Source organism: Tachypleus tridentatus, chromosome 2, assembly GCF_004210375.1.
Source record: "Tachypleus tridentatus isolate NWPU-2018 chromosome 2, ASM421037v1, whole genome shotgun sequence".
NCBI classification, from domain to species: domain Eukaryota; kingdom Metazoa; phylum Arthropoda; class Merostomata; order Xiphosura; family Limulidae; genus Tachypleus; species Tachypleus tridentatus.
Genome location: NC_134826.1, coordinates 122,300,802 through 122,322,329, shown reverse-complemented (window position 1 = coordinate 122,322,329; position 21,528 = coordinate 122,300,802). Strand labels below are relative to the sequence as shown.

Genomic DNA, 21,528 nt, shown 5'->3' with positions numbered 1-21,528 from the left:
TTAATATTCGTAGTGGATACAGCACCTACAACCCATTGTGCTGCTCTCTTTTTAAAGAGAAGCAAATAAATCTACATTTATAGTGGACGTAATAAAAAAACCAAGGTAGTAGTTTGTAGTTTAAATTTAAACGATTGTATTTTTATAGTGGACGTAATAAAAAAACCAAGGTAGTAGTTTGTAGTTTAAATTTAAACGATTGTATTTTTATAGTGGACGTAATAAAAAAACCAAGTCAGTAGTTTGTAGTTTAAATTTAAACGATTGTATTTTTATAGTGGACGTAATAAAAAAACCAAGTCAGTAGTTTGTAGTTTAAATTTAAACGATAGTTTAAAACATTAACCTACTTTCTTCATCACAGGTTAGTTCTCAAAAAGATTTGTTTAGAAATAGTTCAAAAACTGTCAAAATTATACGTAACATCTTCAAGAAGTTACTGTTCATGCTTATTTAATGTAAATTATTATTCAATGACTCGAATCTGCTAGTTACAGAAAGAATTAAGAAGCTTATCTTAGAATTAATGTTAAGTTCAAGACACATATAAATTGCTATCCAACCACTCAGTTTGAGAAAATTTCACATCCTTCTGTACGTACTGTTATCTGTCTTTAATAGTAGTTTTGAAAGATTTGAATTTTTATATTTTATCTTCCCGACTTGCCGTTTATCTCTGTTCGTAACGTTTGACTTTCTGTTGGTGACATTCAAATTGATTCAGTGGTATGTCTCAAGGAAAGATTTCGAGCTCAAATCTCAGTCATGTTGGGTTTATTTAAAACGTTTTACAATTACTAACTGATCTTGTTCAGTGCAAAATATTACAATGTTAGGAATGTCACAGTAACATGATAGTTTACATTAGGGATTTGAAATGTTTGTTAACACTCGATTATTAGGTGTTATAGTGATCATATCAGTCGACTATCACGTAGAAGTCTCACGTTCAATTCTCAGCAAAGTCGGGATTTGATATAATCTTTTTATTATTCTATTTAGTTTTTACACATTTACTATAATATTTACATCTAAATCTTACAATATTTGGATAATTATAGATTAGTCAGGGATAATATGATATTAAATAATATACCAACGACTGTATTGTGGAAAACAACTTAAATATCTTTCCAACCCAACAGCCCCCCGCTAGTACAGTGGTATATCTAGGAATTTACAACTCTAAAATCAGCGGTTCGATTCCCCTCGGTGGGCTCAGCAGATAGCCCAATGTAGCTTTGCTATAAGAAAACACACACACACACACACACACACTCCAACCCAATAAATGGTGCTACAATAAATTATTATTAATACCTTTTACCTTGAGTAAAATGATATTAAAAATTTACTCAAACATTCGTAAGCATTTTTAAAGAAAAGTTACACTTTAGCGCACGTGTCCTTTACAATTAACAAATCACAGGTTAAAACATTTAACCATGTAGGAATATTTCTTCTAGAACCACATTTTTCACATGGTTCAATTTATAAGGCTTTATCATATACCTAGTTAAAAATACGAATCAAAAACAACTTATAAAAATGTTGCTTTGCGAAATACTAGAAAAAGAATAAACATTGTTAATATAATATAATTAATTTTTAGAAAATATTTATTTGAAATTAATTTTCGGAAGAAAAGTTAATCAGTATCCACTGTCATAATCAATACATACATACACGCATATATACACGTTTGGCCATGCCTGGCCCGTTTACTGAACAAGTCTATCATTGCTGAAAATACCATTTTCATTTTCCATGTAACAAAACAGAATCTCAAAATTTTTAGTCTCTCAAAAATTAACACGGTGTCTGTTCTTTAGTATCGATTTTCAATAATTATTGAACCTACTGATAAGCATGAGGAAAGTGTTTTCGGCATTTCGTGGGTAGGTGAATAGAAACCACAGTATAATTCTAAGACTTACCGCCTTGACGTTTCTTGAGGCATACACACACAGCAACACCTATGACAACAGACAAAGCCACAACAGCTGCAACGATTGGTATGATAATGTTCAAGTCTTTCCAAAGGTTTGGTGGGACTTGACTGCTTTCGTAGGACAGTGGAGCAACTGTTGCTGTAACGCAACAAATAACTCGTGTGTGAAGAGGAATTACTCATATCGCACGATTTTCTCAATTTTCAAACTCAAAGTTACCAGGAAAATACCGATAATAGTACAAGAAAAGAATACATTTGAATATTACTAACATTTCAATCTTGTCTGTACTTAAAATTTCATAAGGACGTAACACTTCATAAATATAAATGAATTATGAGGAATGTGAAAGAAATATTTGCATTTTATCTCATTTTATAATAACTCTCAGATCTATGAATTTGTAATATCTCCTCAGCTTTCAGTGTTAGACGTTAACTTTCAAGTATTATTTTGCATACATAAATAGCGTTTCAGAAAACTTTTGTCTCAATGTTTAGATTAACTGACGAGTTTTGATATTCAACGGTAAGTATATTTGACAGCGACTAATAGGAAATAAAAATAAACCAAAACTGTTATTTTATTATATATCTCTGGTTGGACTTCAGAATTGACAAATTCAGTAAAAAATGAAAGAAAAATATCTTCAGTTCACCTGATTTTGTATCACAAATATTAGGTGTATTGCTTTCTAATTTTCACCAACTTTGGTGTTTAAACGGTATATTAAAAACACTTCTCAAATCTACCTGTAATTCTTAGTTAAGCTCTAATAATTTACTTTCCAGTTTTAGCAGTAATACGAGAGAAACTATCTAAAAAAAGTATTGCAAAATTAAGAAACAAATACGGGGAAAACCTTATGATTTTAATATCAAACACGAAGGTACTATACCCAATTTTGACAAAATCTAATAATCTTACTACAATATACGTAGCATTTATATACGTATCTATGCATGTGATTGGAATATTATGTAAAATGTGGTCCCATCTACTGAAGGACACTAAAAACAAAAATTCACAAAAAACTTTGAGTATTCAAGATTCAGACAATTAGAAAAAATCACTACGGTATGTGCAACAGACAGTTCTTTACCACAGAACAGAATTTTAAATATAACTACGGTATGTGCAACAAACAGTTCTTTACCACAGAACAGAATTTTAAATATAACTACGGTATGTGCAACAAACAGTTCTTTACCACAGAACAGAATTTTAAATATAACTACGGTATGTGCAACAAACAGTTCTTTACCACAGAACAGAATTTTAAATATAACTACGGTATGTGCAACAGACAGTTCTTTACCACAGAACAGAATTTTAAATATAACTACGGAATGTGCAACAAACAGTTCTTTACCACAGAACAGAATTTTAAATATAACTACGGTATGTGCAACAAACAGTTCTTTACCACAGAACAGAATTTTAAATATAACTACGGAATGTGCAACAGACAGTTCTTTACCACAGAACAGAATTTTAAATATAACTACGGTATGTGCAACAGACAGTTCTTTACCACAGAACAGAATTTTAAATATAACTACGGTATGTGCAACAGACAGTTCTTTACCACAGAACAGAATTTTAAATATAACTACGGAATGTGCAACAAACAGTTCTTTACCACAGAACAGAATTTTAAATATAACTACGGAATGTGCAACAAACAGTTCTTCACCACAGATCAGAATTTTAAAAAATACTCTCCTCACAAAAAAAACACGTCTTTAAATAGAACTACATGTGATGGTTTGATTATATCTGTATTGATGTAATTTTAAGTAGTACTAAGAAACTAAAGTTCCTAAAACTACTTTTTTTCAAGAAAGGATACCACTTTTTATACAGATATATATAAATATTACAGTTTATATTAGCACATTCAAAACACTTTTTCCGTGTAACACTTCCCACAAAATTCTTTTTTAAAAAGTGTTCAATTTTTTCTATTTTTTTTTCATTGAGGTATGAACATTATTATTAGTAATTACCAATACTTGCGGTATTTATGTGTTATATACAGAAATGATAAACCGAATATTTTTCTTATCATATAAATTTGTGATGTGAACGATATTTACCACCATCAAGTTTTAATGTTGCAACCTCATATTCTGCTACTGTTGAACCAGCATCGTTATGTGACGTCACCCATACCTTATACCACGTGCCGGGAGAAAGATTTCGAATTATCAGATGGGATCTGGTATCGTCGTTCGTTAACGCCCAATCAGAAGTAAAAAAAGGTTTATAGCGAACGATGAAAGATCTAATTGGGCAATGTCCATCATTCCAAGTATTCTTATGAAGAATAAGGTAAGAGGAGTTAGCTCTGATAAAAGCTGTTTTGGTCGGGGCTTGTGGAGCTGTAAATACAAGTAAATCTGAGGTTAGGCTTAATACGTGATAATAGATAAATTTGGTTTCGTTTGTTTTAATTTCGCGCAAAGCTACATGAGAGCTATCTGTGCTAGCCTTCCATAATTTAGCAGGGAAGACAGCTATTCATCACCTCCCACCGCCAAATCTTAAGCTATTCTTTTGCCAACGAATAGTTGGATTGACCTTTACGTTATAATACCCCCACGGCTGAAAGGCAAGCATATTTGATGTGACGGAGATTCGAACCCGCGACCCTCGGATTACGAGTCGAGTGCCTCAACCACCTGGCCATGTCCGGCCCCGAGATAACAACACTGAAACTATTAGAATAGAAACAGTGGAACTTTCACATCGCAACAAGGGTTAGAAATGTTAATACTATAACATAATATAATAACAACTGCATTACTTTATCCCTTTATTTAACTATCCAAGTTTCCATGGTACGCGTACCATTACCGACAAAAACATAAATTGCGATTCTATAATGAATTACATTATGTAACAAAAGTTTTACTTTTTCTTGTTCCTGGGCAAAACGTGTTATTTCCCAATTGCTTATGCCTAAAGTAAACAGAAAAGACCTATTCTTCTCTTCAAACTTTGCTTTTGCGACCTGGGTAATGAAATTTTTCAATTTACCCATTTTCCAGAACATTCCAGGTATATTCAGTGCTGAGTAGCTGATAGAGCATTTTCCCAAACTTACAAGAATTTCCAAGAACTCTCTAGTATGTTGTAGAACTTACGAGAACTTTCAAGAACCTTTTAGAATTTTCTAGAACTTGCCATAGTAATATATATATTTATACAGGGGCTCACCATTCACCACTTCAATTAGGTTCTAGCTCCTTAAGTGAACACATAGACCAATCTGATTTTATCAGAGATGGCATCAAGAAGCTGCAAACATTCTCCAGATGCATCCAGAAGTCTCAAAGCTGTGCTGCTCCATAACAGGTATAAGTATCTGTCTCTTCTCCTGGCTCATTCAGTGCACTTCAAAGAGGAATACAACAGCGTCAAGACCTTGCTAGAAGCCTTGAAGTATGATGAGTATGGTTGAGAGGTTATCGGATACTTCAAAATGGTGACATTCCTGATTGATCTACAAGGAGGCTTTACCAAGTTTCCCTGTTATCTTTATCTCTGGGACAGCAGGGGCACCGCAGCGCACTACAACAGGAAGCACTGGCCACAACGGGCCGAGTACTCTATGGGGAGGCGCAATGTCAAGTGTGAGGTACTGGTGGACCTCCAGAAGGTGTTGTTACCAGCATTGCATAGAAAATTGTGTCTTATGAAACAATTTGTCACAACTCTTGATAAGTAGTCTGCAGCCTTCAAGTACCTTCGAGACTTCTTCCCTAAACTGTTTGAGGCGAAGGTCAAAGTTGGTGTCTTCGTTGAACTACAAATAAAGAAGATCCTGGAGTGCACAGAATTCCCCAAGAAGCTCAGTAAGAAGAAAAAATGCTTGGGGCAATTTTGTCGCAGTGGTTCAGGGCTTCTTTGGCAATCACAAGGCCGAAAATTATGTGGAACTGGTTGAGGCTCTGGTGAAGAACTACGGCAAAATGGGCTGCAGGATGTTCCTGAAAGTCCATATCCTTGACGCTCATCTTGATAACTTCAAAAAGAACAAACTCAGAGGAGCAAGGCGAGAACTTCCACCAAGATATACGGGACTTTGAACGCCGCTACAAAGGAGCGTATAACGAAAACATGATGGGAGACTATATTTGGGGCCTGATACGTGAAAGTGATTTACATGACAGTCGCAAATCTCGAGAAACTAGTCACTTCTAAACATTTTTGCCATTTTTGTATAACTTTAGTATAAATACATGTAAATCTTGATTCATTACATGTAAACGTAAATATGCAAATTTGCCAGTTTTTACACAGAAAATAGGTTAATTTCTAAATTTCATTATACAGGTCGCAAAAAGAAAGTTTGAAGGAAATAATGGCCATTTTTCTGTACTTTTACAACATAACCAATTAAGAAATAACACATACTATCCAGGAACAAAATCTGTGTTACATAGTGTTATTTGTAAGTTAGATTACATATGTAGTAAAAACATTTAACATTTAGCAAAATACGAAAGAATCCCATCTGCTTTCTTTTTCAAGTTTTAAATATTTTTGCCTGAAGTGCTAGTAATATCGAAAGTGGAAGCCATATGGTTTTAATAACCATCCCATAATGCTTCCCTTGGTAAAGTATACAGCTAGTATGAGTCATTATTATTAGATAACCATCCCATAATGCTTCCCTTGATAAAGTAAACAGCTAGTATGAGTCATTATTATTAGATAACCATCCCATAATTCTTCCCTTGATAAAGTAAACAGCTCGGGTTAGTCCGTATTATTTAATAATCATCCTGTAAGCTTTAACTGATAGAATATACAGCTGAGGTGAGACCATATTATTCACTGTTTGTTTAAAATGATGTTTAAAGATTGAAAAAGCAAGACGAATTTTCCCTTTTTTGTCAGATAGACAAAATCAAAGTGGTTTCTTATTACTCGTATGTTATTATAGCTAAATTTTCTGGTATGTAATTACCTTTCTAACTACAAGAAGAATATAGAGTTAAACAGATTCGTGTGGAACGTTAAATAACACTATATAACACAAATGTTGTTCATGGATAGTATGTGTTATTTTTAGTTGCTTATGTTGTACAGAAAACAGCCATTATTCCCTTCAAACTTTGATTTTGTGACCTGGATAATGAAATCTAAAAATTAACCTATTTTCTGTGTAAAAACGGGCAAATTTGTACATTTTCATTTGCATAAGATCTGAATAAGAAAAACATATCAAGATTTACATGTATTTATACTAAAGTTATAGAAAAATGTTTAGAAGAGAGTAGTTTTTTTTGAGATTTGCAACTGTACTGTAAATCACTTTCACGTATCAGCCTCCAAAAATAGTCTCCCAGGTCACAAAAGTAAAGTTTGAAGAGCAAAATAGGTCTTTTCCATTTACTTTAGGCATAAGCAATTGGAAAATAAAACCTTCTGTCCAGGAACAAGAAAATGTAAAAATGTTGTCACATAGTGTAATCTGAGGGGAAGAGGTGTTCGAATTCCCATCACATCAAACATACCTGTCAGCCGTTGGGCGAAATTCAACAAACACAATTTCGTGCGTAACATTATCCAGTTAATGAAAACAAATGATTAGAGGTTGATGTTCACTTAGTTTGTACGTATGTAAAATGATTAGGGGTTGATGCCCACTTAGTTTGTACGTATGTAAAATGATTAAGGGTTGATGCCCACTTAGTTTGTACGTATGTAAAATGATTAGGGTTGATGTTCACTTAGTTTGTACGTATGTAAAATGATTAAGGGTTGATGTTCACTTAGTTTGTACGTATGTAAAATGATTAAGGGTTGATGCCCACTTAATTTGTACGTATGTAAAATGATTAGGGGTTGATGTTCACTTACTTTGTACGTATGTAAAATGATTAGGGGTTGATGTTCACTTAGTTTGTACGCATGTAAAATGATTAGGGGTTGATGTTCACTTAGTTTGTACGTATGTAAAATGATTAGGGGTTGATGTTCACTTAGTTTGTACGTATGTAAAATGGTTAGGGGTTGATGTTCACTTAGTTTGTACGTATGTAAAATGATTAGGGGTTGATGTCCACTTAGTTTGTACGTATGTAAAATGATTAGGGGTTGATGTCCACTTAGTTTGTACGTATGTAAAATGATTAGGGGTTGATGTCCACTTAGTTTGTACGTATGTAAAATGATTAGGGGTTGATGTTCACTTAGTTTGTACGTATGTAAAATGATTAGGGGTTGATGTTCACTTAGTTTGTACGTATGTAAAATGGTTAGGGGTTGATGTTCACTTAGTTTGTACGTATGTAAAATGATTAGGGGTTGATGTCCACTTAGTTTGTACGTATGTAAAATGATTAGGGGTTGATGTCCACTTAGTTTGTACGTATGTAAAATGATTAGGGGTTGATGTCCACTTAGTTTGTACGTATGTAAAATGGTTAGGGATTGATGTCCACTTAGTTTGTACGTATGTAAAATGATTAGGGGTTGATGTCCACTTAGTTTGTACGTATGTAAAATGGTTAGGGATTGATGCTTACTTAGTTTGTACGTATGATCACCCTAATGCACAATAACATCTTCTACTCTTTCTTTCAAGTTATTTTTTTAATCCTCAGTAGCCTGAACGTTATAATTAACATGACATAGGTTAATGTTTTGTAAACAAAAAGAAACAAGATATTGTGAGAAGGTTGGTTTGGTTTATTTTGAATTTAGCGCAAAGTTACACGATCGCTATCTGCGCCAGCTGTCCCTAAATTAGCAGAGTAAGACAAGAGGAAAGGCAGCTAGCCATCACCACCCACCGCCAACTCTTGGGCTACTCTTTTACCAACGAATAGTGGGATTGACCGTATGTTATAACGCCCCCACGGCTGAAAGATAGAGCATGTTTGGTGTGACTGGGAACTGAACCTGCGATCGTCAGATTAGGATTCGAGTGCCTAAACCATCTGGCCATGCCGGGTCCAGAAGGTTGGAGAGTATAATAAAAATAAAATAGTAGTTCTATGGTTGAGAGATTAGCGTGATAATTTAGCGCTTTGTTCTTGCCTTAAAGTACCGAGGTTCGAGTACATATAATGATGGGACTAGTATGTTATGTTATTAAAAAAAAGTTATACCTTACCAACATCAGGTTCAATAAGCTAAGCTGTAAGGGAACGTAATTCGTGTAAAGTTCGTTTTATACAGTACGTGAAGAATGAGGGTTCATGGTTTTTTGAAAAGATGTAAAAACGTAGGAAAAAAAACACACGAAAACAACATTAATCTCAGAGTATTGCAAACAAGCCTCCTTTAGGGAAAGTGTAAAACAGATCAGTAATTCGTAACTAGAGCCCCCACAAAGAACATCCTCAGTCATAGAAGAAGGATACATTAATTGTGAACACCTGATAAACAAATAGATAGGTAGACAGACTAACAGATAGATAAATTATTATGTCTTACATTTGCCTTCTGTTTGACCATAAATAGGCTTGCTGAACTCTCCTGTACTGGTGTGACTGAATGCTGCTATACGTAGAAGATACCTTGTTCCACATTTTAGATTTTTTATTGTTGCTGTTTTTCTATCTGATGTTATTTCTATCTCCTCCCAACTGGCATATTCTCGTCTGTAGCTTAGTAGATATCCTTAAAAAGTAATAGTTTGTTTGGGTATAAACAGAAGGTAGTAGTAATTGCCATATTTTCCACAAAATATTTGATATATTGTAACAATTTTTATAATCGTGTTCACTTTACGTCCTTGGTATTACCGAGATAAATTTTAACTTCTGAACTACATGGTAAAAAATAAAGCTTTATAAGGACGCACACGTGCATATTAAAGTACAACTCTAACAGCGATGGAGTTATTATCATTACCTTCTGATCGAAATGGTAATATACATAGATCAGAACCTAAAATTAACTCAATAACTGGCATAATTAATTTAATATATATTTATTACTTGATTCATAAGTTGAGAACCCTTGCTATTACGACTTTTTCGGTCGTAATTCTAATAACATTTCACTTGGTTTGGCAAATTGAGTGGATTGAGATTAATTATAATTTTATATACTAAGCTAACAATGCAACTCAATCCTCATTACATAAAAGTAAAATATGAAAAATGATAAGTAATTGGCCATGAATTATTGATTAAAATTTGATATTGACATATTTTATTGTTATTCTAAAATATCAATACTTTCAATATGGCCACTGCTGATATGGAAAATAATGGTTATTATCTGTAATTAGTAAGCACAACTTATATTTCATGTGACTGCTTTTCTTCATTACTGCACAGAGAGTAACTGAGAAAGCTATAGTTTATCTTTCTTCCACTTTTGACTCTTTTTCGAAAATCTCAGAATTTCACTTGCGCCTTTTTAATAATTATCTCCTGTGTCTTTTAACGCTTACTTTTTAAAACAAAATTCATAGTACATGACTACCCATTGCGACAGTTGAAAAACAGTAATTTTTTATTCAGAAACAGAGTTGTCTTTATGTATAATATTTCAAATGTAATTTTATTTTGTTCTTTCAATTCTTATTCATGATCACAGTCCACTCAACGTTTGGATAATCGTATGTACAACATCTCTTCTTTCAAATATTTCCAGTGCTCCCTAAACCCCTTATCCATTTTGTAACCACACTTTAAAAGCTCGAGGTATGATTCGAAAGCTTGTGGAAGTGTGGTCCAAAAAGGCTCTATGTTGGTCCTCCCATTCATCTGGAAAAGGCATCTGAGGAGAAGACATCAATGTCACTCCCCAGCAGTATCCAACTTGGTATTTAGCTTTTTCGTGAGTTGAAGAAAAGTTGCAACACTTGGTGGAATTGTATCCATTGGCTCTACTTCGTTTGTAAAGAGTTTCTTGCGAACCTCATTTAAATGTATGAATGAGTTTTATCTGTCACACATCACTATAAGTTGCCTTTCTAATAAAAGCATCATCTGCTTTTTGGTCTGTTGCCTAGGGATCTTTCTCATAGTTTCAAAATGGTTGTAATATCTTCAAGTATTTTCTATGCTTCTATTCAGTTTTTTCCTCTCCTTGCAAATGAAAATATATGGTAACACCCAGTAAAGACATAAATTGCAAGTAGAGAACTTGCTTTCCTCTGGGCCAAATAATTATGAAATGGTATATACAGGGAGGTACCGTAAGTGCTTTAACAACTTCATGTGCGATCTAGAACTCAATTAGATTCATCTGTTGGAACATTGCAATGGTTAACACTAACATGGTTTAATTATGTACTATATTCAAAGTTGATAAGCAGGAGTTGACGTCTTTACTAGAAAGGTATGTGATACTGATGTTTGACAGAGGAAACATATACACAAGTTTCAGAGAGGGCCGTAAGAACTCCTTATAAACAAATACAGATCAGCAGATGAAATTCCTCCAACTGTTGCAGCGTTACTTCAGTGCATCAAAAGAACAGAGGTGTTCTGTAAATCGTTTTGCAGATGCCAAAGAGATTGTAAACGCAAATAAGCAGTGGGAGAACAAAACACGGAATTGTATAATTACACTTGAAATATTGCACGTAAAGACAACTCTGTTTCGAATTAATAAAGAGTTTTTTTAATTTTTGTTAAAAATAAAGGATAGGAGATACAGGAGATAATTACAACTATAGGGTCACAAGCGAGATTTTGAGATTTTCCTAAGAGAGTTAAAGAGACAAAATAATATATTGTAGCGTTCAATTTACTCTCTTTGCGATTCTGGAGCAATAATTACACGAAATATGGAGATTTCTCAATAGTAATTCATAATAATCATTGTACTTCAGATATGTGGCAGCCATCTTGAAATTACTGTAACTTAAGAAAGATATGAAAACCTGACAATATCATATTTTAATCAGTAGTTTATGGTCTATTTTTGTGCTAATTGTAATCAAAAATAGTGGTTAACATAGCATTTACAAACAGAACATTAAAAAATGTCAAGATCCCAAGAACATATGGCTGCAATTTTGAAACATTTCAATTGGTTCTATATGTAATATTGGTAAGTAGGTTAGAATCTAGGCATCTACAAAATGTGATGTCTTTAAAATAAAACCCGCAATTCTGACCATTCTATTAGATAATTAGTTATATTACTGAAACAAAGTATTATGTCCTTTATCGTTATTTACAGACATGTTTAAACGTTTTCACTGAGAAACTGGTTTGAAGCGTAAGATAGTTCTTTACCTTTGACGTTGTAATGATAACGCGTATCTGTCTCCCATTTAACTTGTAGTGTTGACGTTGTAGCAGCGATAACTGTTAGGTTTGGAGCTTGAAATACACCTTCATAAGAAAAACAAATAGTAAAGTTTTAAAACTAAAGTACAAGCATAAATGTATATCTTAAACAAATACTACTTCTTCAAATAGGAAATTGACATATTTAGATTTATTCCAAATTTCAAGATCTCTGAAAATTTCTTTTTTCTTATAAAACTAGTAAACATACATTGATGAAAACATATGATTATAGCAATAGTACCAATTATCGACTGAATAAAAATTATAAATATTGGCTTCTTTAATCCTTACTAGTGAAAGTATCCGGCTTCAGTAGGGTTATTACATTGGTATTGTGTTTAATTTGAACCCATTTTAGCATAAAAGTATAACCTATATATTTTCATTGCTAAGCAATATGACATAGAAACCATTGTTGGAACGCATTGTTTTATATATGTATATATAAAGTTTCTATTACAAAGAACAACTTATTTTCTATGTGATTTTTCGCTAGCTTGCCTCATTAAAGAGATGCGTGTATGCATACACATAAATAATTTATAACACTCAGAAACACACCCTCAGGGTCCACTTAGAAAGTATGTAAAAGTTTAGGTTTCTAGGTTATTTACCTATGTCGTTTTCACATAAAATGACACGTACGCGCATGCGGGCACGTACGTAGATAAACAGTAATACTCAATTGCACACTATCAGGGCCCACTTAATATGGATGCAAAATTTCAGGTTTCTAGATCCTTTCCTCTTGGAGTTATGGCGGTCACACACAGACAGACAAGTTATTTTATTATTATACATTATTTAAACTTACCTCTAACGATAATACTGGAACCTATCTCGTCTGCTCCATAATTGTTTTGCACATGGCACGTGTAGTTACCAGCGTCGCCATCTTGAACGTGTGGAATGTACAAAGAACCATTTAATAGAACACGAACTCTGCTACCTCGTTCCACGATTGGCTGGCCTCTAAAAAATAACATATAAATATTTTGCAGTTTTATTATTCTTCGAAGAAAAATATGAGAATGAGATATAAAATATCACGATAAACCAAATTTAATAATAATTTTTCGTAGTAAAGATCCAGTTTAAACGATAAAACACTCAATATTTCTCCATCTTTAAAGCAACACATTAAACAGGGTGTTTAAGTACGAATGAAAGATTTCACCTGCAAATAACAGATGGTAAGATTTTGAGTAATATACACATCATTCACCATCTTGCCTTTATCAATAGTATGTAACGAACAATAGATTTTTTTGTCCGTGATGAGGAGAAAACCCACTTGTAGCGAAAATTGTATATGTAAAAAAAGGCTGATATGGGTATAGAAAGCAATATGTAGAGGAGCGAACATCGTTTCGACCTTCTTCGGTCATTGTCAGGTTCACAAATAAAGAAAGAGGTAACTGACCGATAGCCGACCACATGGTTGAAGGCGGCTGTGTAATTAAGTGTAGGAATGTAGAGGGCGTGTTTAGATGCTGGATTATATTTATTAATATAGTTTCAACAACCACAACTATATACAAACAAATGGCCTTAGCATGGGCAATCCAGTATCGCCAATTCTAGCTAACATTTTTATGACACAAGTTGAAACAAGCAATTAACACAGCATTACATTCGCCACTACACTGGTACAGATATGTTGACGACACGATTGCGGGATTGACATCTATAGAACACACACTTAAATTTTTCAATCACATTAACTCTATACATCCCAACATTAACGTCACATGTGAACACGAAGAAAGCAATCAAATATCATTTCTTAACCTCAAAGTTACAAGAACCGATACACAGTTTAAAACAGAAATCCATCGAAAAATCACCCATACTGGACTGTACATTCCTTGGTACTTAGCACATGAAACGAAACAAAAACTCAACATACTAAGAAACCAAATAAACACAGCCATAAAACTATGCTCACCAGATAAAATTAACGACGAATTAGACAAAATAAAACAATACTTTATCAACATCAATAAGTTTCCTCCACAAACCGTAGAAAACATTATACGCACACAAAAAGCAAAACCAACTAACAAAAGTAAATATGCCCCACGATTTATAAAATCATGAAACCATATACTGTTGCATACCGTATTCCTGACATCAGCAGAAAAATAACCAACATTTGGCAAAAACTAGCAACAAAATATGACATTCCAGTTAATACTAATTTTATTCAAAAACCAGACACAAAACTAAGGTCTATACTATGTAAAAAGTATACTGACAAACACCACACCAACATTACTTATAAATTACAATGTGATAACTGCCACGACTTTTATATTGGAGAAACAAGTAGAAAAATGGAAAGCAGATTCACAAAACACAAAAAGTCACCTTCACACGTTTTCGAACACTGCAAATCAAATAAACACATCATAACCATAGAAAACACTCAAATACTAAATAAAGAAACAAATATAAACAAACGCAAAATTAAAGAAGCCTCACTTATACAACAACTCAAGCTCAAAATAAACCAATACAAAGGAACACCTTTATACATATATTAATAAATATAATCCAACATCTAAACACGCCCTCTACATTCCCACACTCAATTTCACAGCCGCCTTCAAACATGTGGTCAGCTATCGATCAGTTACCTCTTTCTTTCTTTGTGAACCTGACGATGACCGAAGAAGGTCGAAACGATGTTCGCTCCTCTACATATTGCTTTCTCTATCCATACCAGTCTTTTTTTACATATATAGATTTTTGTGTACTCAAATAATTTTGTTTATCTTAGTAGCATTTTATGCTGTCACTATAATTTACCTGAAACTCCACTTCCGGTGAGGACTTGGAATTCCGACCGATCGACAAGGAAGTTCCACGCTTGATCCTTTTGTTACCAAGAGGTTTTCAGAAAAAGAAGTAATACGCGCAGGAACTAAAAAGTATGAATAAGGTTCATTACAACAATGAAAACCAATCCCAATGGGAAAACAACAATATATGAAATTATGAACCAAATTCTTTACAATAATGAAGCAATTTCAATGAATATGCTAAGGAAAAACAACGTTGTATAAACTTGTACAAGACGGCCTTTTAGACTTAAATTATATTACTTTTTTTATACAGTGTGCGTTTCCATGGCCGATTTTGCTTTGAACTTTGCGATTACTAACCAACAATCTAATAATAAATCTAAAATGGTTAGTATACTGAGCGTATAGACATTTTTCATATCATTTGAAAATACCATATTAATTTACGGAATGGACCAAATGAATTTGGTTATCTGGTTGTCCACAACCAAGTGTTTCATAATAGGAACCTCTCCGTATGACGTCCCACCACTGAACTTTTAAAATAACTAATAACGTTTAATGTTAAAAAATAAGATAGGCACTAGAAATGTGACATTTAATCACTATTCAGCAGTACTCTAGAAATTTTCCTTTGACAAAATTATAGAAAAATGAATGCAAAATTACCAAAACCAAAACAAAATCCCTTTTTCATAGAAGAGATTTTAAAAAAGGTTCAATTGTGTTGAGAAAATACGATCTTCATACAGGATAAAAAGATTCACCAACAGAAATATGATCTCCCTGTTGGATACCCCATATCTATTATAGCGAATATGTGACTAAAATCTGTAGAAGAACCTTTGGAAATTGTATCTTAATCACTTAAAATACGTCTTTAACAATTTAGAACAAATCAGAAGTTTACGGTTTTCTAATAGCACTAAACAACGGTAATAAAAATATAAATTGTGTTTGTTTGTTTCAAGTAAAACACAAACTATACAATGGACTACTCGTATCGAAACCCGCTTTCTGACGTGTAAGCCCCCAGACATACTGCTATCCCACTGGGGGATAAAAACATAAGTTCTGTCTTTCAAAAAGAAAATAATAGAACTCTTCTTGGAAAATTTCCAAAAAACACTAGATAACAGCTTAAAAACTTCTGTTTAGAGAATCAAAACGAGTGACGATATATACATACAATTCTTTAGAATCCTATTACACATTACGGAAAAAAAACAGTTGGACCAACTGATTTTCTGAAAAAAATCTAAAATTAAAAACAATGGAAATTGAAAAAAGAGAATTTGTCTACGAAAGTATCTGTCACTATCGTTCTTAATTCTGGACTACTGACTAGAAGGAAGAAAGCCAGTCAACAGCATCCTAACACCAACCATACACGTTAGGGGTTGAGTTAATTCTGAGTTAATCTTGAAGTGTGGGAAATATTTTGTGATATTGTAAGGATTCGAACCTGGCTTACCAGATCCAAAATTCAGAGTTCTACCATATGGTCAACCCGCGCTGTAGGAAAAAAAAAACAAAAACGGATGACACAGAAACCCAAAATTCATTACCATTCCGTTTTTACTCAGCGATCAGTAATCTCTACAGTTGATATGTTACAAAACCAACCTAAGATCGCTTTTTTAAATGGTCTATAATATTAACAATACTTTCAACAAACATACTGGTAAAAGAAAGAGGAAAGAAAGTAATAGGGTCTAAAAGATAACCTGAGAATGTGGGAAAAGTTATCTTGTGGAAATAAGGAAACGCATTGAAAAAGGTAAAAAAACATAAAATATATCAGAAACAAAAACAATACAACTTGACACTAAGTTAAGTAGTAGAAAATAATATGTGTCCGTGCCATAAACAGAAAAATAGAAAGGAAACATTAATACATTGGTAAAAATAAGCACACTGCAATAAACAGCAACCAAAAGAAAACAGACCATTCACAGGAAAGCCTCTTAAAAGAAAAATTTTCCCCAAAATAAACTTGTTGTTGTTTTGAATTAAGCACAAAGCCACACAATGGGCTATTTGTGCTCTGCCCACCACGGGTATCGAAACCCGGTTTTTAGCGTTGTAAGTCCGCAGACACACCACTGAGCCACTGGGGGGCCAAGAATAAAAAAAACGAAGTAAAAGCTTTCTAAAACGACTCTGATTCGCTAGGAAAATGGAGTCATACTATAATCTAATTCAAATTAAAAAAGAGAACAAAAAACAAGCATTAGACATGATCTAATAACAAAAGCAACAGAGAAAGTAAAAGTCTAATCAATGTTTCATGTCGTCTTCGAAGAATCAAGTAGAAAATAAATTCGCTCGATGTCAGTGTGTGCGTGTGTTTTTCTTATAGGAAAGCCACATCAGGCTGTCTGCTGAAAACCCACCGCGGGGAATCGAACCCCTGATTTTAGCGTTGTAAATCCGTAGACATGTCACTGTACTAGCGGGGGTGATCTCGATGTCAATGATATTTTATTAGCACAGAAATATCACGTGATATTATTATATATATTAGTATATTTCACCACAATATCACTGATACTAGTAAGGACGCTTCAAAATTTTAGGTTCTATATAAGATGTTACATCCTACAATATTATTTACTATACATCATCTTATGCGCAATAAGGGAAAAATACAAACAGAAGTCACATACCTGAGGTCGAAGTGGTCTGTGACAAAACTCTAGTAGCTTTGCTCTCTCCATGCTCCGTGGACGCTGTTACCCAAAATTCAAAGCGCCTGTTTTGGGGCAACTTGTGTGCTTCGTAGTATCGCTGGGTGGAGGGAACCGTTATTTTCACTGTGTTCTGAAACAACCTAATTGCTTTAGACAATATTGCCAATTCTTAAATTCATTACACAATAGAACACTACTTTTTAAACACAGTATACCAGGTTTACTTTAAATAGAATTTTTCTTTTTAGGAGAAATATACATTTCTTTTTCTTTCTCAGTAAATGATGGAAAACATCGATAAATTTCAAAAATATTTTTCACTGTAAATACTTAGACAAAAAACTCATAGATTCGCATCGTGATATCTATGTTTTAGAAGGTTTCATAATTTAACATTTATTAGCACCTCAAAATGCATACAGAATGCAATGAAGTGTAATAAGGAAAACCTCTTGGCATTTAGGCATTTTTTATTGACTTTGGTATTTTACTGATTCAGACTTAATCCTCTCCTTATGATTGTTTATTTTTTATCGAGGTTAAAATCATTTGTCAATCATGAAGTTAAATATTTCTTTAAGAATCCACTGACAAGTAAAATAGCAATAATTTTACTTATAGATCTTCATAAAACCATATTGCGCCGTAACTTTTGGAGAGAGATTTATGAAAACTTTACTTTATTAAAAACACAAATAAAAGTAAAATGTAAGCGAGATTTGTTCACAAACTACGAAGGTTAAGTTGGCTAGGTCATAGAACAAACATAAAGTTTTGTTTGGAGTGCTATATGAAAATAGTCAAACAATTTGAAGTAACTAAAAACGTGATTAATTAATGTGCAACACTTCTGCAAAACTACCATCATATTTAAAACAGGTTTGTCATCTCAACGCAAAGTTATATACTGACATATCAACGCTGGGTTTGTCCTTAAGTTGAAACAAAGAATTTTAAATTTATTAAAAGGAATTTGATTCTCTTTCCCTCAAATAAGGCTTTAAGACAACTAGTGTTATGAAAAAATAGGTTTCCACATTATGCCACTCAGAATTTCAAAGTATTAAACAGAAGGTGAAACAATAATTATCAACCTGTGCATCATTAATACTTTTAACTAGAACGAATGGAAAGACATGTTTGGAATTATGAAAGATAATGTTACCTTGGTAACTCCAGTGGACGACCGTTGGTGCAGTGTATATTTTTGAACAATACCATTTGGTTTCGAGGGAGGTCGCCAGCTAACCAGTATGGCGTCTGATAACATTGGTATGGCTTTAATGTCGGCTGGTGGACTAGGAACTTAAATGCACAACAGATTTGAGTTATGAACATGTGTTCTAATTTATTAATCAATTTTCAGTTATTATTTATTTTGTAATTAATGCATTATTACCAGTTTAATAGCCATCCAAAACACGAACGCGTAATATTAAAAAAATGAAGCTGTGACTGCTTTCCTAAAAGTGTTTAAGTTTCTTACTTTCCTTTTAAAGAACGAAGCACTTCACCTATTCCTGTGACAAGTGCTGGCCCAGTTCAGCTTATCAGAACATTTTAAAGATATGGGTTTTATATGTCTTTGTTATTTCATCATGTGTAGTGGAAATGTCATAGAATACAAATCTTTACTTTTCCAAACAAATCAGTTAATTTAACTGAGTGAAAGTAACAATACTGGAGCATTCAAAGCGTATTTTTTAAATAAAGAGCAAGACAAACAAAAACAAGTTGAAAACATAGCGTGAAATGTGCTCTGAATTTCATGTAAGGTTCACAACGTGATATTCAAAAGTACCACAAAGTTGAGATTCTAAATTTAGTGAGTTAAAGCACATATTGTAATATTTCTTCCTCAGCTTTAATTGTGATGAGCACATATATGTCTCCTGCTTGACTGCTCTTATTTGGTACATATATGTATCCATCTAGTGCAATGCCATTGATACACGTCTCCTTCTGAAGCAATGTCATTTGTACATACACAAACACACCTAGAGCACTATATTGGCACATATATATGTCTCCTTCTAGAGTATTGTCATTGATATATATATGTGCCCTTCTGAAGCGCCGCCATTAGTACATATATGCCTCTCTAGAGAAGTGCCTTAGACACACAACACACAATACAACTGTTTTTAGCTTTCAAAACAACCTATAATATTAATCACAAAAAACTTTGTACTACCATGTAGAACGGAAATCTTCTAAAAGTTTACCACTTTGAGGTAAGTAATGAAACATTAAAAAGCATGTACCTTTTGTTTTTATCATGTATCTAAAAACAAACTTGGCACTGTTTGTATATAAATACATTAGAAAAAGAAATAAATATATCCAAACATACAAATCAACAACAAAAAAGACATTTTAGATGGATAGAATTTTTCAGTGATCAAACCAAATAACGCTGAGTAAAAAAGTTCACGTCCATCTATGTAGTTATATTACTTTGTTTACCTTATACGATCTAAATCCAACTACTGTGTTGTTTTAGTACAACAAAATTCGATTCCTACCATCTCCTAAAGTCCTACAGAAGAATGGATCGCTGGGTTTGCCATCACCTTCTCTGGTAAAAGCTAGAATTGTTAAAGTGTAATTGCTGAACTTCTCGAGCCCTCGTAAAATAACCATTAATCTGTCACTATCGACGGTCACGTCCTGCGTATGTGGTTCTAGGAAGGAGAAAAATAAATCGGCACTGATAAAATAACCATTTTATATTTTGTTGTTACCGGTGATCACATTTCGTACGGGTCTCTGAGATTAAAAAAAATATTTCGTAAAATTATCATTACTAGCAAAGATGTATTCATTTCTTTGACATGTGACATTCAAAATGTAAACGTTATTATGTTAGACCTCATATCTTTCTAATATGTAATTCATTACGTTCAAAATAAATAGTAAAGATCTTAACGACTTTACAAAGTGAAACGATACTTTTTACATTCGACAAAACGAATATCAAAACCATGAAACAATATAGATGACGGCTTATTCTGTAAATTGCCAAACAAAACAACAATCAAATTGTCTTTAATTCTGTGGCTCGAACAAAATTGAAAATGAAATCACTATTAATGCTCTGGTTCCCAAGTTTATGTAGTTTCATGGTGTAAGCGTATCATTTCTTTACATAAAAATTTGATAATTTTTTGTAACAATCATAATTCAATTACCACCTGTAAAATGTACTTGGATTGTAAAAATAAAACTTGAGTTTAAATTGTATGCACGTCTTTTGACATCTTGGTAAACCATATGTTACCAATTCTCAATTTTATTCAGTAACCTGAGACCATGAAACTTGGTGTGTGTGAGGTGAGCTAGCTGATGTATTATTGTGAAAAGTTCGTACATTTTAGCAAAATACTCTTCAAAAATGAAACTTAAATCACGTTTATATCATTCATTCTACTTTAACAAAACTATAATGATGCAGCTATAAAAAAGTCATTATTCAGTTGTAAGTGAACAATCTTAAGTAATTTAAGATTTCTATTAGACAAAAATTCATAATAAAGACAAAATCTTTCATTTTTATTTCAGTAGTTTTAAATGTAAAGCACTTTTACTTTATGTAAAGTAGTTTTAAGGGTGAAAAGGAAAATATCTATTTCTGTTTCTCCAGAGAACTTCTTAGTTTTATTTATTTTGAATTTCGCGCAAAGCTACACGAGGGCTATCTGCGCTAGCCGTTCTTAATTTAGCAGCGTAAGACTAGAAGGAAAGCAGTTATTCATCACCACCAACGGTCCACTCTTGGGCTACTCTTTTACCAACGAAT

At 33.1% G+C, this 21,528-nt stretch overlaps 1 protein-coding gene across 12 annotated transcripts in view; it reads right to left on the bottom strand.

Moving 5' to 3' along the window:
• The window catches only part of LOC143244985 (cell adhesion molecule Dscam1-like), a 132,662-nt gene that overhangs the window by 13,616 nt on the left and 97,518 nt on the right, over positions 1 to 21,528 (bottom strand). For all 12 annotated transcript variants that reach the window (XM_076490649.1, XM_076490658.1, XM_076490657.1 and 9 more), the window contains exons 20-28: positions 20,255 to 20,413; positions 18,895 to 19,034; positions 17,706 to 17,859; positions 15,041 to 15,155; positions 13,044 to 13,201; positions 12,173 to 12,271; positions 9,408 to 9,593; positions 4,052 to 4,336; positions 1,938 to 2,090 (exon numbers count right to left, since the gene is read on the bottom strand). In XM_076490649.1, coding sequence (XP_076346764.1) covers positions 1,938 to 2,090; positions 4,052 to 4,336; positions 9,408 to 9,593; positions 12,173 to 12,271; positions 13,044 to 13,201; positions 15,041 to 15,155; positions 17,706 to 17,859; positions 18,895 to 19,034; positions 20,255 to 20,413 — 1,449 coding nt within the window. The remainder of the gene's footprint in view (positions 1 to 1,937; positions 2,091 to 4,051; positions 4,337 to 9,407; positions 9,594 to 12,172; positions 12,272 to 13,043; positions 13,202 to 15,040; positions 15,156 to 17,705; positions 17,860 to 18,894; positions 19,035 to 20,254; positions 20,414 to 21,528) is intronic.